The sequence below is a fragment of the Biomphalaria glabrata genome, chromosome 6, assembly GCF_947242115.1.
Source record: "Biomphalaria glabrata chromosome 6, xgBioGlab47.1, whole genome shotgun sequence".
Taxonomy (NCBI): Eukaryota; Metazoa; Mollusca; class Gastropoda; family Planorbidae; genus Biomphalaria; species Biomphalaria glabrata.
In genome coordinates, this window is record NC_074716.1 from 32,093,331 (window position 1) to 32,117,014 (window position 23,684).

Sequence of the window (23,684 nt, forward strand, 5' to 3'; positions counted from 1 at the left end):
CACAAACTAAATTGAGATACTATATATAGGTGAGTGGACCTTACTTTAAATGTGACTAACACACTAGCTACCAGCAGAGCTAGGCCTCTGTCATGAAAAATCAAATGTTCATTAATACGAAGAAATAGAAGGAGATCGATAACCTGCCATTCCATATCTCAACCTACACAGCACCCCTACCCCCTTTCTTTAATTCACAGGCAAAGACACAGATAAGGGCTGTAATTGATAGCTATTGAACACACAATGGAGGGGGAGGGGCGCGGAGAAGTTAAGGCGGTTAAAATATCTGACACGGAGTATAGAATGTGGAAATCAGACGGACTGAAACCGTGCGATCGATTCCCATGAGGGACGCCCGGCTCCGCCTTGTGTAGAGCCCCGGTCTAGAATAGCCGGTGCCTAAGTGAAAGACAGGTTTGATCAAGTACTGTGCTGTTTGGTCTCGTGTTCTGGCCATTTACCTATACCCTTAAGTTTACATTGGATTTTGGTGTTGTTACGTTTTGTTCTATGATGAGACTCTTTTAACACTACACCAACACACACGTCAACGTCAGAGTTTAGAATTAATTTAATCTTCATGAACACTATTTAGTTTCTATTCCTCCATTTTGGTCCACTCCCTCCTTTCAACATGCATCCGCACCGTTATACATTGACACCACGATGCGCACGTAACAGGTGTGTTTATGAGTATATGTGTAACAGTATGTGAGTTTGTATGTTTAAGAGTATGTGTGAGAGCATATGTGTAGTAGTATTTGAGAGAAAATGAGTATTTAGAGTGTATATGGGTTAAAACCATGCTTATTTAAATTATATATAAATATATATATATATATATATAAATATATATATATATATATATATATATATATATATGCATACATATATATATGTATATATATAAGCCTAAATATACAGAGAGGGAGAGAGAGAGAGAGACTTAATCATGCCGTTTGGTCTTTTGATCTGTCTGCCTGTCCAGTCTCGTTTGAATAAAAAAAAAATGACCATTTTGAGCAGAAGTTCATTGCTTTTCTTTTTTATCTATTTTATAAATTTTGGGGAATTCATATTCACCTTTTTATTTTAAAGTATTTTTTTTAATAATATACATTTTATTCCAAGTATTTTACTAATGGAAACTTAATTTGAAATTTTGGAATATTTAATTTTTTTTTTTAAGGCCAGAGATATTGGTAGCTACACCTAGTGATACCATTCGTTGAGTATTATTTTACTAGCAGTTTCATTTTTAGTGTTTTGTAACTGGTAGAAATAAAATTGAATATTTGATAAAGCCCTTCTCTAAACCTGGAAGAAATACAGGGCCCTATCGCATACATTAATAATTGAAAAAGTTGACGTACACATAAAAATAAAAAATAATAATAAAAAGAATGTACATTTAATATTTTAAAATATACAAAAAACACATATAGTCTATTAAAAAAAAGAAATACACTTTTCTAAAATTTAACTTTTCACTAAATGTGCCAACAGAATAAAATGATAATTACCTCTTTTGAAAAGTCAAAAAAAAAAAATAAATAAATCTTTGTGCAAATTGAGACTATAGGTGTATGTATACGAAATTGAATCTTTTGTTGTATAAGTCCCCTAAGCCTAGAGCAGGCATAGTTCTTAGATACAGTAAAAAAAAAAAAAAAAACCACACTGTAGAAAGCTTACCTAGGCTTTGTGAAAATTCATATCATAAGGGCTCAGGCCTAACTCTGATACTCTCAAACACTCTCTTGTCCCGACTACACATGAAACTATTTATTTCTAAATGGGTTTACATTCAATATAGGGGAGAGGGGGGGGGGAGGGGAAAGAAAGTTTCTAACTGTGGGCTAGTTTATTATCTCTGGCTGTGTGACGCAGGGGAAACAATTAAAGTGCCATTGAGGACCTGAAGTCGGAAGCTTTAGAATACTTTTGAATGTGTGTGTGTGTGTGTGTGTGTTTAAGTGATACTGTTAGAACGTGAAAGAATTACATTATTTGTTTGTGTAAATATATATTATATTTGCGTGTGTGTATTATAACTACGAATGAAGAAATAAAATTAATTGTAAAAGAAATGACATAGAACTTGTCATTTCTTCTTTTGTCTGGTGTTGACAAATAAACAGATGTCTCCATTCTCCATTTTTTTTAAATTTTTTTTTTATTAAAGCCAGTCACAAAATACAATGGTCTTTACCACCATCTCTAAAGGCGTCTCTCTTGGTGGTAGTAGCTAAGGACAATACAAAAAATAAATTAAGGAATGATAGAAATTGACTCTTTCTCTCATTATTATTTTCCACGATCCGACGGAATTCTTCATTTTTGCTTTAATAACGTATACGTTTGTTATCAGAAAATGTTTGATTCGGTAAAGAATTAAAGGGAAATGCTCTTTTTATAGAACACAAAGTCAAGTTTAGACAATCAAACATTAATTTAATTTAATGAGGTCGAATCAACGATGGTATCGTCAATAGGGAAATGTTTGGCTCAACTATTTCAGTTCTAACGCATTAAACCCTCTATCAAGCCCTGTTTTTGTATTATTATATCTAGACTATGGATAGTGTATAATGTAATTATCTTCATATTTAAAGGAACGCCTGTAATTTAAGTGATTAATACAGGTTTCGAGCAAATGCGGCTCAAATTTTGATCAGATGAGGTTAAAATGTCGATTTTGTTCAAATGAACCCCTCCACCCCCCACCCTCCCCAAGAAAAAAAAAAGAATCCACCCATTAGATTTTTGTATGTATAATTTCTGTTGTGTTGTTTTCCAGACATTTAAAGAATAACTAAATATTTAGTCTGTTATCAAGTTTTCGTTGTTAGAAAATCGAGGCTGTGGGTAGGCTACAGAATTTATAAATGATCCTCAATCATTAGAAATAGAAAAATAAGTTTACAAATACAATTAGCTTAAGCATATGCATAAAGCGAATCTTAAAAAGTAGGTTGGTTCTATATTCTAAACAGTTTGCCTAAGCCTCTATCGTTATCTCTGGTCCGACTTCTTTAAGAAAATAATGTGTGATAAAACAATAGACAAATATTTCCCTTCAATGTTAGAATTAAAAAGAAGGTTACAAAGACAGTTTATGTGGAAACACAAACTCAAAATTGGCTCCCAAAATTGTCCACCCAGGCAGGTAAAATGACAGGTTTCAATATTTTCAGAAAAAATATCAGAATGGAATTCTATTAAAGACAAGTGATAGAGAAGAATGGAGAAAGAAGGTTGATAGATCTTGGGTGCTATCTCAACGGTCCAGCAGACAAAAGGGTTATGTGAAAGTGAATGTGAAGTTAGATGTGAACCTGGCCTAATGATGTCATATAATGATTATCTAATTGATCTAATTGTTTTGTAAAAGGCCAATCTCTTATTCAAAGCCTCAAGGAAAAACAAAAAGTAACGTAAAGCAAACAAAAAAAAAACAACAAAACCTTTCCTTATTTTCATTTAGCGAAAAACATAATAGGTGCAAGAAAGGTTTAGATTTAGAGTGCGTTGAAATAATGCCAATAGTTCAGTAGGGAATCGATCGGAAAAGAAAATGGAGTAAGTTCAAAAGTTCAGGCTGACAGAGAACGTGAAGCAATTGGAGAGAACTTTCACTCGCAGTTATGATCTGATCTGATCTCTACCTGTAGTGATCTCTACCTGAAACTGATGAGAAACCTCAAAACCCATTTCCATTGTCAGTCTTCCGTTCTTTATCTACCCCTTTCTTTTTCTCTTATTCTTTTTTTCTCTTTTTCTTTTTCCTACTACCCCTGTTTTTTCTCTCTATCCTACTAATTCTTTTTATCTCCCTTTCTCCTTCTCTCCCTCTTACTCCTTCCTTTTTCTCCTAATCCTTCTCTCTATCTCTTACTCCTTCTTATTCTGTCTTACTTCTGCCCCCCCCCCTTATCCCTCTTTCTTTCTTTCTCTTTCATTACCCTTCTCATTACAACTTGTTCCAATGTATCATGTCTCAGTCTGGAACCAGACCCTCACATTGATACTTACACTTACAACAGGATTTCTGCACATTATGTCTGTTCCAGTTCATTTTGAATACTTTGGTCCAGGAGCGGACTGGGTGTCAGGTCCCAGGTCATGTTTGGGTATAGCTGCAAGGCAGAAGTGGTTTGAATTTAGAGTTTTCCTTCTCTTAGGTGGGTTTTGTGAGTTCAAATCCCCGCTCCCTTGCTGTACTAATACTTCAGCTTGAACAAACATCTGGAGTGAAGCCCCTTAGGCGTTCTTTGGGGAAGTATTAACTAATTCCTTCTGACAGCTTCTGCAACTGAGTTAGTGGCAAATGTAATGCGAAGCGTTTTTTCGAACACATCGTTAAGGTCAAGATTCATTTTCCTTGGGTAAAGATATGCGCCCCCCCCCCCCTCTGATGCTTCTGCAAAACAACATGGAAGGCAACGGAAGACAACATTTATTTTGCCCTGACTCAAGAAGAAAACAAAACGAGTGACTCATCAGGGTGCATCCATTGCCTTTGTAGGCCTACTAGCTATTGAAGTCTGAAAGATCTTTTGTAAAATGTAACGCGAAGGCTAGTCCCGTTGACGAGAATTATTCTCATCTTAAGTGGTCAATTCGGCAGCTCTACCGGCCCATTGGGCACAGGCCTGAAAAAATATATGCCATATAGCCAGCCCGCTGTTGTCTATCAATAGGTCTACTAATCCTAATAATACTTTACCAACCTTTACTTGTTCTAGTGATACTTTGCTTACATATATTTAACATATCAATATTCATCATACCATTAATATTCTTTCCAATAACATAGCAAGAGCCTTGTCTACAAAAGATATGAAAATAAAAGAAACAGACAAACTTTCTATGTTGTGTCTGTTGTATTTATGTGTATGTTTCGGTTGTGTTGTTTTTATATGAGAAAAGAGTCCTTGTAATCACAACAAATTTCCATAAGGATCAATAAAGCAGTCTTAGTCTAAGTTTAAATACAAATATATTAGCACCATAATCGAGAGCTTTGAAGCTATGATTAAGGGCAATAAACCAGTTTTTATTTTAAACTGCTCATTGAACAATGAGTTGTCTTTCTTGTCCTTTGGTTACCAGTCTAAATCTAAAGTGACTCGACACTGAATAAGGTGGAAATGTTAAAAAAAACAACAGGAAATGAAGCAAACTAGCACAGATCTAACTTATCGAAAGGTCATATGTTGCTATTGTGCCTTAAAAAAGGATTTTTTTGTAACGTTAAATATATATATGACAATAAACAGTGGCTCAGTGGCCAAGACAATGAATGAACAAACTGTATATTCTATGTAGTGTTTTGGCATCCGTTTGGGTGCCCCTTGACCAACGCGGTCTTAAGTAATTGGAGGGCATTGGCTCAGTGAGTTTAGTTACCCCAAATGAATAGAAAAAAAAAAGATAAAATAAGCAACGATAAAATAAATTACGCACTTTATTAAAAACCTACTTGATCTATATCTAAATCAAGAAATAATTGAAATCGCCAAAGCATTCAACTAGCGTTCCTTATACTTGTTAAACATATTAATGCAGATAGCATAACTTAAATAATATCAATGTTATACGAAGGGCTGCAGCAGTATTTAAACCATGATCATAAATAAAATGTAATCAATCTTTCTACGTTTTCATTACAGTAATCAACATCCACAAGGGTCTTCTTATTTGCGTGGTCGTGAGACTTAGTAGCTTGGCTACTAGACATAGGGTCATAGGTCTTGCTTTGTTTAAAATTGGATGCCAGTTTCGCCATTTTTGTCCAGTCTTTATAAGGCCCCTACCAATCGAAGGCCCAAGGTGTCTGCCTAGCTTGCCTATGCCTGAGTCCGCCCTGCCCCTACGCTCAAGCGACCAAGGAGGCATCTATCTGATCCCCTTTGGTAAATCACTATCTATATAAATATCTTACAATCCAGACAATTTATCAAATACAGACATTTCAACAGAATTTTCAATATACATACAAACTCTATAGATATAGATTGACATAGAAAAAAAACTCAAGTCATTATGATGAATATCATGTCTAGAAGTTTTGAAACAGAAATTCACAGAAAATAAAACTAAACACCAAGTTGTATTCAATAAGTGTACATACAACATGAAAGTCAATTTTAAATTGAACCCAAATATCAACGTGTTCACTATTTGACTGCGTTGCATATGACACAGGAAGTACATCACAGTTTGAACTGCGTAGCCACGTAAAAGTGAAAATTAGCATTTATATATATATTTTTTTTTAATTTGCCTCACAAGCAAAAAAAAAAGTGGTTATTTTCAAATCCTAAGTATTCCTTGATTTTCGAGAGATTGCTACTCTGTATCACAGTATAGTAGTATAGTAGAATTTGAAGCTTATAATTAAAAAAAAACAAATGAATAAACTTGACATGTAACATATAACAATAGCAGAATTAAGGTACCGAGATTTACTGAGAATAAAAGGTGAGGAAAATATGGCGAAACAAAGATAAGACATGAGGAGGACTCGAACCACGGACCCTGACAGACCCCATCACCTAGCCACGACTAGATACCAGTGTAACATCTACTTTGACTAAGCGCTTTCAAGTCATTATTGTGATTGTTGTTCGTATGTGCATGTATTTTGTGCATCTATATTGTTATTGTACAGTAGTTACATTGAGGTTGTCAATTGTAGTCAAACTGAATTTCCGTTTGTTTGGATCAATAAAGTTATCTTATCTTATCTTATCTGGTCTTCGCATCGCTACCCAGGGTCAATTGATTACGCGCACCTCACTGAGCTGGCCAACATTCCTGTCCATAATAGTCCCCACAAACAATTAGTGCTGCTATAATTATAAATTATACAAGTCATGTTTACCTGATTTAAAAAACAAGAATAATACAATAAAACATCATTAATGAATACAATTCCACCACAAAGCGGAAGAAAAGTTAATCGATATTCGAAGGGAAAAGAAGGAAAATAATATTGTGTCTGTAGCTGGAAAGAGCATTGAAATAGTGCAAACTTTTAAATACTTTGTACTATCTAAGACAATACATTTAATTTTACTGCAAATACTGATAATATCAGAAAAAAAAAGGGCAACAAAGCTTACGATTACTTAGACAAATTTTATCCTTTAATGTTACCGAAAAGGTCTTGGCGATGTTTTATAACGCTCACATCAACACTAAAAAAAAAAAAAGAAAGAAACATAATAAAATTCTAAATGTTGCTGGTGGTAAGGTCATTGGAAAAAAAAACTGTTTGAGAAAAACATTCATAAGAAAGGTAAACAGATCTTAGAAATAAAAAAATCACCCTTTGGGTCAGGATTTTGTAATTTCACCATTATGTGATGTCACAAGATACCGATAGCAAAGGCAAACAGACATAAAAACTCTTTTGCTCCCCTGGTAATCAAATCATTAAAAAGAATTCAACTATCTGACATAAACATTTCACATGAAAATTATGATTGAGTCTGGTGGGAATGTTTGTTGTTTTTTTTCTATAATTATAATGTTTTGTTTGGTGTAATGCACACATTGTAAGACAGTTTTGTTATGACTACTAATGATGATTATTATTGTAACTGCTTACATGATTCTTCAAAGTTGTCCATATCGAATGTTGTATAGTGTTAAGACCTTGCTAAGTTCTCCCAGACGTCTCTGTAAAGAGAGGAACAAGTAAGTGGCTTTTACGAGTTTGTCATTTTAAAAAGTACATCGCTTAGTTCATATATTATGGATTTTTCATGTTTATTACTTGGTGACTATTCTGTGAATATAAACGTAAATACAAGCTTGCAATGTTTCACTCACATTTTTAGTGTGAAGAATGACTCTTAAGCATTACGACGGAAGTCCAGAAGTATCCAAACATTATCCATTAATCTGCAGTAACGTAAACTTATATTAATATATCTGCTAGACAATTAACATGTTCGAAATCAGTTCTGATTAAGTTGTCTTCAACATTTTTCCTCGAATAACAATATATTTAGTTTTTTTTTTCCAATGGAAAATCTTAGTATGTTACAGCTTTTACATATTACAATGGGGAAAAAAATCCATATTTTCGATGGACATAAGCACCCCTGACAAATCGTCAATCGACCCCCAAGGGGTTCGCGACTCACAGGTTGAGAACCTTTGTTTTATTTTCTTGAGTTGAGGGGTTCCAAATGGAGGACACATATTCTAATATTTGCCCAACTTCAAGGCCAATTAACATTGTAGTTGTTGTTCTTATTTGGTTTCTAAACGTTTCTTTTAATAAAACCTAATGCTTTGTTTGAATTTGTAATACTTGTGTTAATATGGGGATTCCATGATAATTGTTCATTCATCATAACACCTTAGTATTTTGAGTTTTTCAATTGTAAAACTGGTTCCTCATGATAAAGATAAGTTTCTAAGTTGTTATAGCTTGGTTGTTACTCTCAATCATTGACATTTGTCTGGGTGGAAAGATATGCTTCAATTTGATTTCCATGTATGTAATTCTTTAGGAATTAGCTTAGAGATTAAGAACTTTTCTCGCTGGATAGTAATTATTTTGCTGTTCACTAAGATACTTATTTTATTGTATCCTGTGGCGAGTTCCTGACAACTGTCCAGTAGATTAATTGAGGGTAGTTATTGTGCCGGCCTTACAAGATCCATTTAGAACCGATCTACTGACAAACAAAAGCCTATATTTTTTTTTACTATGGTCTATTTATACTACAAGGTTATCTTTCCACACCTCAATTAAACTTGGCACGAAATACTTTTTAAGTCCGCACTGCTCAATAAAATGTCAATTCAAAGTTTGGTGGTGTCAATTAAAAAAACACAACACAATTGACACGCAAGTCGTTAGTCTCAGGCGGCAGTAATTGAGCACAATGAATAGATAACGAAAGAGAAATAGACACACACACGCACACACACACGAATGCACGCACTTACACACAAACCTACACACACTACACACAAACACACTCACACAGCGGGTTCCCAGAAAAAAAAAAAGAAATACACATTTACATATACCGTTTTACTTGCACTCCGATAGTAATACTTTTGTCTTTTATTTCATTGTACAACTTTTCTTATTCTAAAACTTATATCCACTCACTATGTCTGTAGGGTAGAAATGTGTACGTGCCTAGTTAGTTCCATTTGTCCTACCGCGCGGTATAAGTAACGTGTTTATGGCTTTTTCTCCATCTGAATATTTTACTAGGGGTGTGTTTTTGTATTTGTAAATTATGGTTTATAATTTGTATGTGGGCCGATTATTGGCACATAGCATTTTAGTCCTTTGTCCTGTCTCCAAATTTAGTGTTGATGGTACATTTGATCACAGTAAGATGTTCATTTTTTTTTACTTTTTGATTTTTTATATACCGGTGACATTTGTTAAAGCAATCAAATTCAGCCAAAGAGAAAAAGAAGAGAATATGTCACGTAAACAAATGTGATGGCAACATAATGGAAACCTGAAGAAACTCATAAGAAAATCAAATTTGTAAGATTCAGAGAGATTTGGAAAGAAATAGCTCAAATAATCAGTGGCAAGGACGTTCTATTGAAATATCAAGTTGCCAAATAAATTATACACATTACATTGTACTGCTAGTGAAAGAGTTTTGAAATATGATTCAAGTTTTTACTGGGAATTATAAAAAAAAAATAAATTCAAAGCTTTATTCCACTATTTTGTCAATCACTACTTCCGTATTCAGTACACCCGAGACACCAAACTGCTGTATGAAATTATCCAATAGTTAAATACATTTCTTTAAACTTCAAATAGTTATCAATTTTGAAATGTTGTAGTTTTTAAATTCTAACTTGAAGTAAACAATGTTTTTTTTTTAAATTAACAAAGTACTATAAGACAATAGTAACTACTAACTTACCGTAGACCACAGGCACGATTTGCATCTTCTGTCTGGGAGACAGGGAACGTTTTAACTTTGTGTGTTTCCGCAGTCGATAAAGAAATGTTCCCGACTGAACAGTTTTGTTTAAGTGTGAGCCCTGACTATGTCACTCGATACTCTGGTTAGAATTAATGCAACACATTTGTTAACTGAAGCATGGAGTTAACGATCAAAAGCGCTGATCGATTGCCGATGATCGATGGATCAATTAATCAACAACTGAGAGCAGGTTGAATGGTTTATAAGACAGTTTAACAAAAAAATAATACATATTCACGTAAAAACAGAAAAGGAGAAATAACTTTCAATACAGTTTAAATCAACTCCGGGGACTAGCTCTATTGTATGAAGTTACAATGTCTTGAGACACTTTGTATTCAATCATTGTGTTTGTGTTAAATTTTTTTTTCTATTAACTGATTATTACAAAGCTCATATCAACTCACTCTGTCTGTCTTTCTGGTACAAAGTGTGTACACGTTAGTTCTCTCCACACCCAGTCTCGGATCAAGCTGAAACTTTTCACTATTATTTCTTTTACATACCAAAACCATAATCAGTAAGTAAAAACAATTAGTTATTTAACTATTGGTAAAAAATTATTTTGTTTAGAATCTGAAACAGGGGAAAGCTAAAAGCATGAAATAGCGCTATAGAAAAACATTGGGTAAAAATTTATAATCTCACAGACTTATCATTTTGTTAGTCTAGATCTATTACAAGTTTAATTACTTAACTGATGCAAACGAATTGATACAATCATATTTAATAGAAGCTTTGTTTTTTTTAAGTTTTTTTTTTTATTTTACTTGTTTTACCGATTCGTTTTCACTAAACCAAGTAATTCAGGGTAATGAATTTCAATAAAAACTTAAGACAATACATATTTTTGAAAGCCACATTGTCTTTTTCTGTTAAGTTTAATTTTGTATCAAACATTAAAGGCTTTACTGCAATTTATTAGATTATCGAACAAGACATTTCTCCTATGCAGTCATATCCTTCTTTAGACTGTTTAGCCGTTTGGGATGCGCTGTGGACTGTCGTCTCGAAGGTCTCAGATTCAAACCCTGAACGCCGTCATCCCTCGCGGTACAAAGGAAGATTTGGGCTAGGATGTAATAATCTTTATCTCTGAAGAAATATCCAAAACTTGTACAACGAATCAATAAACAAAACATCCCATTACAGTACAGTCATAAGTCACATTATATTTTATTATTGTTCAGTCATAATTAATTTTATTATTGTACAGTCGTAAGTCTCTTTGGGGGCGCGCTGGCTGTGTAATTAAGTGGTTGTTTGAATCTCGGCGGAGACTGGGATTTTGAATTTCGTTTTTTTTAGGGCGCCCATGAGCCCACCCAACTCTAATGGGGACCTGAATTTACTTGGGGAATGTAAACGCTGTTGGTCTATGTGGTGGCCACATGCCACCCTGCTAGTAAACTGTTGTTTAAAGAAACATCATCTGCCATATAGATCGCATAGTCTGAAAGGGGACTTTACCTACACAAGTCAATTTATATTTTATTATACATTCATAAGTCAATTTATATTATATTATTATTAATTCGTTAAGTCCCTTTACATTTTATTATTGTACAGTCATAATTCAATTTATAATTTATTTTAGTATAACCATATTTCATTTTATATTTCATTATAGAATAGCCCAATTTACTATTCATTCAAATACTCTGGCTAATTAATGTAACTTTAATCAATGCACACATATAACTATTCAATAATAAAACATGTACTATGTCCTACCTCATATATACAGACACGTCTTTAAATACATTCACAGAGAGAATATTTTAATGACCTTCTAGTTTTCTATTCACAGATCCTTGAAGTCTACATTCCTTATCAAAGAGAAGTTTGATTCAGTACAGTAACGACATGAACCTTCGAACGGAAACTTTACAACACTGGATCTATCTACAGTTCAATCTAACTTTTGAATTTCCCCAAGTGAAGAAATTGTCCTTAAGTTTATCAAAGAGCCATGTATCGATCAGGTAGTAGATCCATAAGGCAGCGCGTGATAGTTCGTGTTTTCGATTTGTATGCTCATGGTCATCGTTTTTTTTTTTCTTTTTCAATAGCAAAGATTTGAAGAACACTTTAATTTATAGCCATCGCTATCGCTGTAGTACCTGGAACATGGAACTATACTAATGGAACACCAGCTTAGAACAAATACACTGAGTTCTCTAACATGCAAACTAGAACAGGAAATAGAGATAAAATAAAAGTTAATGTAGTTAAAACAATTTCAAAAATAACTTTGCGGTAGGATTTTTAAAAATGCATTTTGAAAGATAAAAAGCTACTATTAGCTTTCTGTAGCCTGTCCGTCTTTTCCTCTGTACATCTATCATGTTTGGGTCTCAAAAATTAAAAAGACAATTGAAAATCAAATTTTAACATTTTTCTATAATGTATTTTAGTTTCGATATTCATTTACGACTATTAAATATATATCTGTAACATTTTCATTTTAAAAATTTAGAAAAAGAAATTACGGTTCGCAAGGATACACTTAACAAGGTTACAAAGACAGTTTGTGTGGAAACACAAACTCAAAATCGGCCCCCGAAAAGGTCCATCCAGGCAGGCTTCAATATTTTCAGAAAGAACATCCGAATGAAATTATATCAAAAACAAATGACAGATATGAATGGAAAAAGAAGGTTAACAGATCTTGTGTAGTGCCCCAATGGTGCTGCAGATCAAGGGATAGGTGAATGTGAATGTAAAGTTAGATGTGAACCTGGCCTAACTAGTTCCCATTTCAGACCTTGTGGTCTATAGGGCAGATGATGTAAAGTTCCTCTGTTTTTGTGGCGTACGGTTAACGAGGGTGTCATGTAGCCAGCACAACGACCAACGACCTTTACTTTTCCCCAACTAATGTCAGGTACCCATTAGAGCTGGGTGGACTCAGAGGCGTCCAAAGATTCCGAAGTTGAGAATCCTAGTCTTCACCAGGATTCGGACCCGGGAACCCCGGTTCCGAAGCCAAGCGCTTTACCGCTCAGCCACCGCGCCTCCACTGCCTAACTGTTGTCTTATAATTGATCTAATTATTTTCAAAAGGCTCAATCTCTTATTCGAATTCTGAATATTGTGTACAGCACTACGATTGTACAAAAAAATGCAATTTACAAGATTACTATTCGTTTTTAATTATGTCTAATTTATCATGCATACTAAATAATTTTTTTTCTCTTTAAAAATAGTAAACATTTGTTTATGTGTAAATATAGTACTTAGTATAACAGAACTTCCATAACTTAACAATCTATACTATAAAGTAGAATGTGAGGTGTATGTATGTTACTTATAGACATCAAAACCGCTTGACCAATCTTGATAAAACTTGGCAGGAATGTTTCTTAGGTACCAACTTAGACCTTAGTGTATGTATTGTAGGCCTAAAACAAACTTACGACCCTCAAAAAAAAAATAAAGTTGTCCGACTCTATTACAGCTATAGTATTTAATGGATCTAGGCCATGTCTACAATGTTGACATAGAAAAGATCGAAAGGATTTAGACCTAGATCTAATTTTTAGAAATACACTTTGCGCAGATAGTTTTTTACTTTGACTCATGAAAATACAAAAGAAGATCCATTGATTTTATTATATAATAAAATTAACCTTCAATTTTGTGTTTCAAAAGCATTTTTTTAATTAATTAGTTCGTTATATCTGTGACTGCAGATTTCCTGACAAACATTCTTTCATTGTATTGTAATTTCAATAGACAATACCGTAATGAATCGCTTACTAAAAATTAATTCGTTTAATTGTTTACTTTATAATCCCATCCCTAGATCTAAAACTCTAATTCAACTCTAAGATGATAAAACTTCTCTTCGCACAGATAGTTTTATACTTTAACACATGAACATACTAATTATAGTCCATTCATTTCATATTTTGATCAAATAAACATTCAAATTTGGTTTTCTAAAGCATTATTTTTAAGAGACTACATTCGTTTACAAAAGCTGCGAAGCCGAATAGGCCTAGATCTATATTCATTCATGAATCGAGTACTAAAAATTATTTCGTTTAATTGTTCACTTTATAATTCCATTCATTTAACAAAGCTATCGCTCTTTTCGTTTTTAATAGATATGAATGTATCGGCTTCGGATAAACCCATTTTCGCAAAACTAATTTTATTTTCGTAGCGAAAGAGAAATAACTTCAAAGGATCATTAGCTAAGTTTAACATACATCTAAATCCAATCCACTACATTAGTAAACACAAACATAGACCCGCAGGCCGCGGGTAATGCCAGGCTAGTACAAATATAAAAACAAAATTTTTCGAAAAAAAATCTACAACTGTTTGCATTAAAGTGTTAAAAATATGGAAATCTGTGTTTCAGTGTTTAAAAGTTAATAGTTATAAAAGTGGTGTATTTTTATGAAAAAACTGCTTGCATAAGTGGTTTAAAAAATGAGATTTTTCGCTTTCAGAAAAGAAAAAAGTAGCCGTTGCATCAGAACTTTGAATGGTCTAAAATATTGTAATGTCGGATTTTCACTATCTTTTCTAGTTTACGTGATCTAAACGGGACAGACGGACAGACATTTCACCCAAAACTAATGGCGTCTTTTCCCCTTTCGGGGGCCGCTAAAAAAGCAAATTTAATGTCATGAAATGTGTGTATCTAATTTAAAAAAAATATCCCAAATATTCAATACCAATATATGTTGGGACTTATACACGAAAAATGTTAAAAGGTTTTACATGTTTCGGATGTTCCTTCAGAGTTGAAGATAATTACTTCCTAATGCAAACCTCCCGCATAACGACGGGGGATGGGAGCGGGCAGGGTTTGAACCCGGGACCATCGAAAATCTGAACGACAGTCCAGCGCGCAAACCGCACGACCAGGCAGCCAGTCAAAAGGTCTGGTCCAGAGTTCTAGTATAAGTGTCAAGTACCAGACCATACTTTCAATGTTTAAAACTTGCATCGCAGTGATGGCATTAAAAGATTGAAACATTTGTTTTCCAACGTATTTCTTCGTCAGAACTTTTGTGGAAGAAAGGAAATAAAGTTTCTTTTTATGCTCTTTATACTCAGGGAGACAAAGATATTCTTTAGATACGATTTCTTGGATAACTGTAATCAATAGAGAAATAAAGTCGTAACTCTCATTGAATTTTTTCTATTTCATTTTGTTTTAAATGAAGCAATATCTTAAATATATTTCCCAAATTTCCACTCATTGACGGATTGATTCATTTATGCATCAAGAGAGCTCAGCAACTGCGGTACGGATTGGCATAAAATTTCTCACGCATGTTGCTTTTACCCCAGGGAGTTTGCTAATAAGTGTTCTTTTTTAACGCTGCGATACGCGAAAAACCACATCTAGAGTGTATTTCTTTTTTTTTTTTTTCGAGACCAAGCAAGAAGGATAATGATTTGGCACTCATGTAGATAAGTCTACTATACTCTGTAGCACTGTTGTTTTTTTTCCTACACTCATAAGGAAAAAAAACGATTACAGGTAATAAAACCAAATTGTTAAATAAATAGTGTGGTAACGGGGGGGGGGGGGTATAATTAAATTTAAACTTTTGGAAAATGCCTATCTTTTTAGCGGCCCCCGTAAGGGGAAAAAGCCGCTATTAGGTTTGTGCAAAATGTCCGTCTGTCCGTCTGTCCGTCTGTCCGTCTGTCACACTCAGATCTCGAAAACTAGAAGAGATATGAAAAATATTATTTCATCATTAAATCCGGCTTGAAAAGTTTAGGTGCAACGGCTACTTTTGGTTTTCTAAAAGCAAACCGTTTAATTTATAAAATTAATTATGCAAGCGATTTTTTCATAAAAATACACCAATTCTAAAACAATTACGTAAATGTAAGGGAGGCAATGTTACAATATGCTAACAAAGATGGACAATTTTTGTGTATTTTCAGTATCACTAAGTCAAATATATTTTTAAAATGTACAGGAAATGTTTACAACAAATACAAATAATAGTTAAAGACGTTTTTTCTGGTCAACTAGCTGCTAAAATTAAAAGAAAACATTTCTGTTTGTTTATAAAGGCTAATAATGAACTTTGTATGTAAATATCACGCACATTTTTTTAAATGGACTTTTTATGCAGCGATTTTCGTGCAGTAGCGTAACGTCGCAACATGATCAGGTGCTAAACCAATTCCTTAAACTTTTTTTAAAAATCAGATTTTATTTATTTTTTGTTTAGTGCCCCCATCCGAATAAAAGAAGCTTATTTTTGTGCGTTTTGTCTGTTGGTCGGTCTGTCCGTCACGATTAGATTTAAAAAACTAGAACTCTAAAAGCTATTGAAAATCTGATTTACCCTTTAATGTTCCTCCCATAACATCTCAATAGTTTTAAGTATCTAAAATTGATTGTTCCGGATTTTTTTGTGCAAAACTAATCAACGCCAACAAATGTTTATTTGCTCTTCTAACTTATATTACATTCAATTTCCATGCTTAAACGTTGCAAAAACACATTATCAATAATATGTTGTTGTTCCGTTTTTTATGTAAATAGCATATTAATGCTAAATCATAATCTCTATACTGACTTATATTTCATTAAGTGTAAAAATGTTCCGGATATTGTTTTATAGAACATGAATTATGCCTAATGATTGTTTGAAATCGCATAAGGCTTTTAAAAAAAGTAATTTACTTGAATTGATTACTGAAAATTACTTTTTAGACATTTAATTTTCTTGTAAAACAAACATAACATAGAAGTTTTGTAATCGATAAAGAAAGTTCCGGATTTTGTTTCTTACAAATCGTCGCCAGAAATTTCCGAATTTATTTAAAAATCTACTAACGACAAATAATTGTTTGAACTCCCTCTTCTAATTAATAAACAAATAATCTTCTCATTTACGAAATAATGTTTTTACGGATTTTTATGAAAAATATTTTAACTCACTACTCTCTTACAGTACATTTAACTTTCTACCTAAAACACTAAAAAATCTAATTATCGTTAATATTATGTTCTGATTTTTAAGGAAAACAGAATCCAAACACCAAAGTAAGGTATGAAAATCTCTCCAAGTGGCTGTAGTACATCTAATTTTTATACGAGACCATCCAAAAAATTTAATTAACGGTATTACATTTATCTGAAATTCTCTTTTTCTTTTACTATTTATACAAACATCCGGAACAATCTATTATATAAACTTTTCAATTGTGTTCATACCTAAAAATTATTGCGATGTTTTGAAACGTAAAATAAAGGTTAATCAATTTTTAATAACTTTTAGTTGTTTTTTTTATATCAAGATAACGGACAGACCGACTGACAGACAAAACGCAAAAACAATGTGGCTTTGATCCTTTTTAAATAATATCTATTAGAACTCAGTGCACCAATGTCTATGAACCCTCGTTAAATATCTCGTGTAAATAAAGACATTTTTTTTATGGTACCGGTACTAGCCTATTGTGAGGTAATGGAATTTTTTTTCTTTGACGTCATATGAATGGACTCTTTAAATGTAATGTTAAAAGAACGCACTCGGTGCACCAATGTCTATTAACCCTCGAAAAAATTGCTTGTATTAATGAAAACATATTTTAGTCTAACTAAGCCGTGTGACGTAGTGTTTTTTTTCCTTTGACGTCACATGGAATGAAATCTTTAAATGAAATGCTAAAAGAACGCACTCGGTGCACCAATGTCTATGAACACTCGAGAAATGGCTCGTGTTGATAAAGGTGATTTTTAGTCTAGCTAGGCCTTGTGACGTAGTGTTTTTTTTTTCCTTTGACGTCATATGGAATGAATTCTTTAAATGAAATGCTAAAAGAACGCACTCGGTGCACCAATGTCTATGAACACTCGATAAAAGGCTCGTAATGATGAAGGCGATTTTTATTCTAGCTAGGCCGTGTGACGTAGTGTTTTTTTTCCTTTGACGTCATATGGAATGAATTCTTTAAATGAAATGCTTAAAGAACGCACTCGGTGCACCAAAGTCTATGAACACTCGATAAATGGCTCTTATAGATGAAGGCGATTTTTAGTCTAGCTAGGCCGTATGACGTAGTGTTTTTTTTTTCCCTCTGACGTTATATGGAATTAATTCTTCAAATGAAATGAAAAAAGAACTCGGTATAGTAATGTTTATTAAGCCTCGTTATGTGACTCGCGTTTAAAAAAGGAATGATATCTTGATTTAGATCTAATCTAGATTTTTTAAACTAGATCTAGATTTTTATTACAGTATATCTAGATCTGGATTTATATTCTAATTAAAATTATTTTAGAGTCTAGATCTAGAATTTCTAGATCTAGTTTAGACTAAAATAGACTAGATTAAGATGTAGAATTTCAATTTCTAAACTTAAAGTGTAAAAAAAATGTGTAGATTTTCATTTCCAAACGTTTTGATCAATATTGTAATGTTTTAATATACTAAAACTAATCTACTATTTTTTTATTAAATTTAAATTTAAATTTACGGCAAATGAATCTTTGAAACATTATTACTTTTGACCATCGGATGGCTGCCTGGTCGTGCGGTTTGCGCGCTGGACTGTCGTTCAGATTTATGGATGGCCCAGGGTTCAAACCCTGCCCGCTCCCATCCCCCGTCGTCCTGCGGGAGGTTTGGACTAGGAAGTAATTATCTTCAACTCTGAAGGAACATCCGAAACGTGTAAAACATTTTACATCAAAATTAAATCACCTCTTGAATATTATTTGCGAATATGCAGATCCGACAGGGATCCGACTTCGACGGGGCCGCCTCTGAGTTTGTGTAACACAAACTCTCTTTGTAATCTTGTTTTTTTTTAGGCCTGAAACTGATAGTGTGCTATGTCTAATACCTTACATTGAATACCTTATGTTAAAGGATTTAAAAAAACAACAACAAAAACTAACGAAACGAGCTATATCTACAATTCTAGAGCAGAAAGGTGTGGGGGGAGGGTTTGATCCTATAGAGGATGCTAAAAAAGTTAGGGGTTGTCATTATAAAAAAAAAAGCCTAAAGTAAAAAGTAAAAGTCATACTAACATGTACGTCCGAAAAGTATGCGTGCGTGCTTGTGGGGGAGGGAAATAGAACATAACAAAGCGCAGGATTAAACAAAAAGAGGTTCCCAGGGACAGAGAGAGAAAAGGAAAGTGAAAGAGAGCTGGTCGTTTCAATTGAGTGTAACATACTAGATATAATGTGCTAAAAAGTATATGAAGGGAATTGTAGAAATGAGTTACGTATGATTAAAAAGGAGACGGCATTCCGTCCTAAATAAATGATATATACAGGGCCGCCGCTACCTATTGTGCCATGTGTGCATTGCACGCAGGCGGCCAAACTTTAGGGGCGGCCAAAACGTTATGAAAGTTTAACTTTTTATTTAAAAAAGTATACGTAAAAAAAAAAATGACCGTATCGAAAATGTCTCGGAACAAATTTTTTTATAATGTATTGGTTCTGTTGTCATTTGACATTATGTAGTAAATCTTATGTTATGTATTACAGAGGTTACTTCAAAACAAGAAGATAATTACGTCCTTCGCATTTCATGTGTCAATCTAGTCATACATGTTAATAAATGACTTAAACTCTGCTAAGTCGTTGGTTTTCCTGGCTGATTCAGGCAACTAGGCACTAGGAACGAAGGAGCACTTGTACGAATTTTTTCTAGCGTTTGGAATAAGAAAAGTGCTTCTTTCTTTGTGTCTTTCTGAGAAAAAGCAAATGAAAATGATTTTATAGACCTAAAATCCTCTAAAAATTCGAGAATATTACCTGGGTGCTCTATAGGAGGCATTTAAGGCTCCTTTAACGCTTTCCTCAAAGGTGCCTTCGCTCCGTAATGGGCATACGCTGGCTAGTCTATCGGGTACCTTACAAATAACCATGTTCTGCTGGAGGCAGGTGTACAGTGTAGAAGCACTACTTACCCTAGAGGCAGGTGGTAGCAGATAGCCTCTGAAAGAAGGTCGATGGACACGCATTTGGAGTCCAAACAAAAAGCTCTAGCCGGAGACAGGTGCAAACGACAAGATAAAACTTAAATAGACTCCCGGCACACAACGGCCATGTCTGTATTAGATGTGGCGAAAAATGCAGTCCGCAACTGTGTTTACAAGCCTGGTTGTCTTAGATATTGCACTCATTCTTAATTTTCGGATTTAAAGACATTGCCTGTTAATGACACTGAAAACAATTTTGAAATCTTTGTCTATTCCATACTTGATACAACAATGAAAAGACAGGTTTGAGAGAGATCTTACTTGAAAGGATAATGGAAGAAGATCCCGAAGGAGCAAGAAGGTTCTGTAAGCATTTGAGAAAGAAGAAATATTAACTTGCGTATTGCGGACGACATAGGTGGTCTTGCAGGGTCAGCAGAAGAATTAATTGTTTGAATGATGCACATAGACGAGAATTCCGCGGCCTATTATAGTCAAATCCTAGCAAATGTCAGGAATAGATCCTAGGTATTACTTACAAAGACCGCACCACCAATAAAGAGATTAGAAACAGGATTAATACAGCAATTGAACCCCACGATGACGTGCTAACTACTGTTAAAAACTCAAACTCTTCGGCCATATCACAAGGTTCTCAGGGCTTGCAAGGACCTTCCTTCAGGGAACAGTATCAGGAAAAAGAAGAAGAGGCAGACATAGAAAACGATGGAAGACAACATAAAAAATGGACGGGCCTGTTATTGAAAGAAATTCTACCCAAGATAAAAGAGAAATGGAGAATGAAGGTCAACAGCTCTAGTGTGGTGCCCGTGAACGGTCATTTTCTAAATGACATTGTTAAAGTTACTCAATATGAACAATGTTACAAGAAAGACTACTAGTGCCAGCAATGAAGCCAAAGAGGAAGTGTTTGAAATTCTTGCTTTTGCTTAAAAGTATTCGAAAAGCTAGTTTTGTGTGTTGTTTTTTGTACGAAATATTGCACATTTGATTTTATGAGACATTTATGCTGTGAAAACAGTGATCAATATTTACACTGATTAAATTATTAGTAGTAAGTTTTAACAATTGCACCTTTACATATGCATCTATATACAACAATAAGAGACTCTGAAATATAAGTTAATACTCTCTTCCCCAGAAACAAAAGTGAGGGGCGGCATTTTTTTATTTCGCACGCAGGCGGCCACAACCCTCGAGGCGGCCCTGGATTTATATATATACAGGCGTAGCCATGTGTAAAGCTAGTAATAATATATTATAAGAAAACCCATGAGTAGAAAGAATTTATCGTAATTATTGAAAAACAAATCCAAAACATAATTTAGAACAAGTAAAAATTCAAATTATTATCTAGGTCACACGGGGATTAACCACTAGTAGACTATCGAATAGTTTTGAAAGCCGTTTTACTTCCCTTATTTTATTCCTTAAAAACTCTTTTTCTAAAATTTAGTTTCCGTTGGAGATTTTAATATTGGCGACAAAAGCTATTACAGCTCAAAATAATTTCAACATGGAGGAAGAACAAGTCTTTTTCTCTATAATTTTCAACTTATTTAAACCAAAAGGGCAACTAACTAGCGGTAATAAAGGAGGATTGATACGAAGATCACATGTCACGCATACTGTCCAAATTGTAGCTTAATTCTTTTTTTTTTTTAGTTGGCAGCTTTGAAGCTGAATTTAGCGTTTTGGACCTTGCTCAATTGACACTAACCATTCTCAAAGAAGATTGCTCGATTCTTTACTCACATTTTCTTAAGCCCTTCCGTTTACAGCTCACAATAATTTCAACATGGAGAGGAATCAGAGAAAACTCTATTCTGACTATTATAATTTTTCAAAAATAAAAAATAAATACATTTAAATTTGGTTAGAGACTAAATCTAGGTCTAGAGCTAACACCCGTATTACGTTATTATGTAATAATCAATGTCTAGGAAAATCGTTAGAGCATTTTTTTAAACATCAGCTGTCTGCTTATCAACCTAGCATCCAGGATCCTCCTTGAAGGAGTGACTTGAATACAGGTATTGTAAAGATACAATTTATAAAAAAAAAAAGAAATGATAAATTAAAAGAAAAATTTGTCTAAGCAGGATATCAAAATGGTGCTTTGGCAGCCTCACTCGATGTACCTACGTGTCTAACCATTAGACCAGAGCTACTTTGTATATTTGTAATAGTTTTTTTTTAAATTATTGGCCTTTTCATTTGTATAGACATCTAGAACTAGATCTAAATCTAGATTGCTGATTTAGAACTCTTAAGGTCTAGATTTAGATGTAGTTATATATCTATCTTAGATTTACGTAGTAAAATATATGCAAAGCTTATATAATCTATTAATAAATTTCAAATTTAATAAAAAAACCTCATTATTTATGAATGCTTTGCTTGAGTTGGTGAGTATAAGATACTCGCCAGACTACTTAAGATGTAAAGTAAAAGTAAAATATTGAGAGTGACTGTTACTTGTAAGGAAGTTAAACAGGGACAAGTTGACATTTAAGTGTCTTCTAAGTGGTTTTGCCATAATTTGACCTAGATATGACTGACAACCCACTGTGAGAACTTCGAGCTCCAATGTGTGTTGACCCACATATACGATGGTTGTCTTAGAAAGTTGTGACCTAAATAATAAATAAATTAACTACATTATGGAAGAAACTTAGTAAACAAATGTCAAATTTCCGGTCTTTCCTGTTTCATCCTTTTCAAATCACGTTTCATGCTGAACAAATATTTAAATTTTAAGAATACTATGAGGTATACACACATTTAAATATATGCAATATATATTTTACTCATCATAGGAGCAAAATATTGATTGATTTTTTGTTCAAAAAACGTAGGTTTTTACCTATATACATGCAATTACTTACGCATCCAAAGCATAAAAGCCTATATAATTGAAATTACTTACGCATCCAAAACATATGTATTAACCGTGTTTCATCCGCCTTAATTAAGTTTAAAATACATACATACATTTTTTTAAAGCAACCCTTTTAAACAAGAGTGAATTCGTTTTTTCAATACGACTTGTTTTATGGTTATAACATGTCAAGCAGATATCTTATCTTATCTTATATAATACAGACGTTACTTCAAAAAAGAAGATGATTACGTCCTACGCGTCATGCATTTAGTCATGCATATTAACCAATGACTTAAATTCTGCCAAGTCACTGGTTTTCCTGGCTAGCTCAGGCAACCCATTCCATGCTCTAATAGCACTAGGGAAGAAGGAGTATTTGTACAAATTTGTCCTAGCATATGGGACGAGGAATGTGCCTTTATCTTTGTGTCTTTCAGAGTATTTTATTAAATTTTGTTTTTGTATTTGAAGATTATGGTTCAGTGTTTTATGTATTATTGCTACTTTATTTTTGAGCCTTCTGTCCTGAAGGCTTTCTAAATTTAGTGATTTTACTAAAGGTGTTACTCTAGTCAAATGTGAATATTCGTTTGTTATGAATCGCACTGCTCTATTTTGTGTCTGTTCTAGTTTCTTAATGTTTTCTTGAGTTGAGGGGTCCCAAACAGAGGATGCATATTCTATTATTGGCCTAACCAAGGTTAAATAACATTTTAGTTTTATGTTCTTATTTGATTTATAGAAATTTCTTTTAATAAATCCTAATGCTTTGTTTGATTTTTTTGTAGTTTCATCAATATGTGGATTCCATGACAGTTTTTCATTTATTATAACACCTAGGTATTTTG

The 23,684-nt window shown here is 33.5% G+C and overlaps 1 protein-coding gene across 7 annotated transcripts in view; it reads right to left on the reverse strand.

Annotated features, from left to right (window-relative positions):
• The window catches only part of LOC106051307 (centrosome-associated protein 350-like), a 44,127-nt gene extending 32,219 nt beyond the window's left edge, over positions 1-11,908 (reverse strand). For 3 of the 7 annotated variants that reach the window (XM_056033008.1, XM_056033007.1, XM_056033002.1), the window contains exon 1: positions 465-606. In XM_056033008.1, coding sequence (XP_055888983.1) covers positions 465-585 — 121 coding nt within the window. In that variant the 5' untranslated portion in view covers positions 586-606. Of the gene's footprint in view, positions 1-464; positions 607-7,621; positions 7,693-7,845; positions 7,918-9,932; positions 10,075-11,729 lie in introns of those variants that run through there. The other 4 variants (XM_056033005.1, XM_056033003.1, XM_056033006.1 and 1 more) reach the window with 4 other exon arrangements.
• Between the last annotated feature and the right edge of the window lie 11,776 nt (positions 11,909-23,684).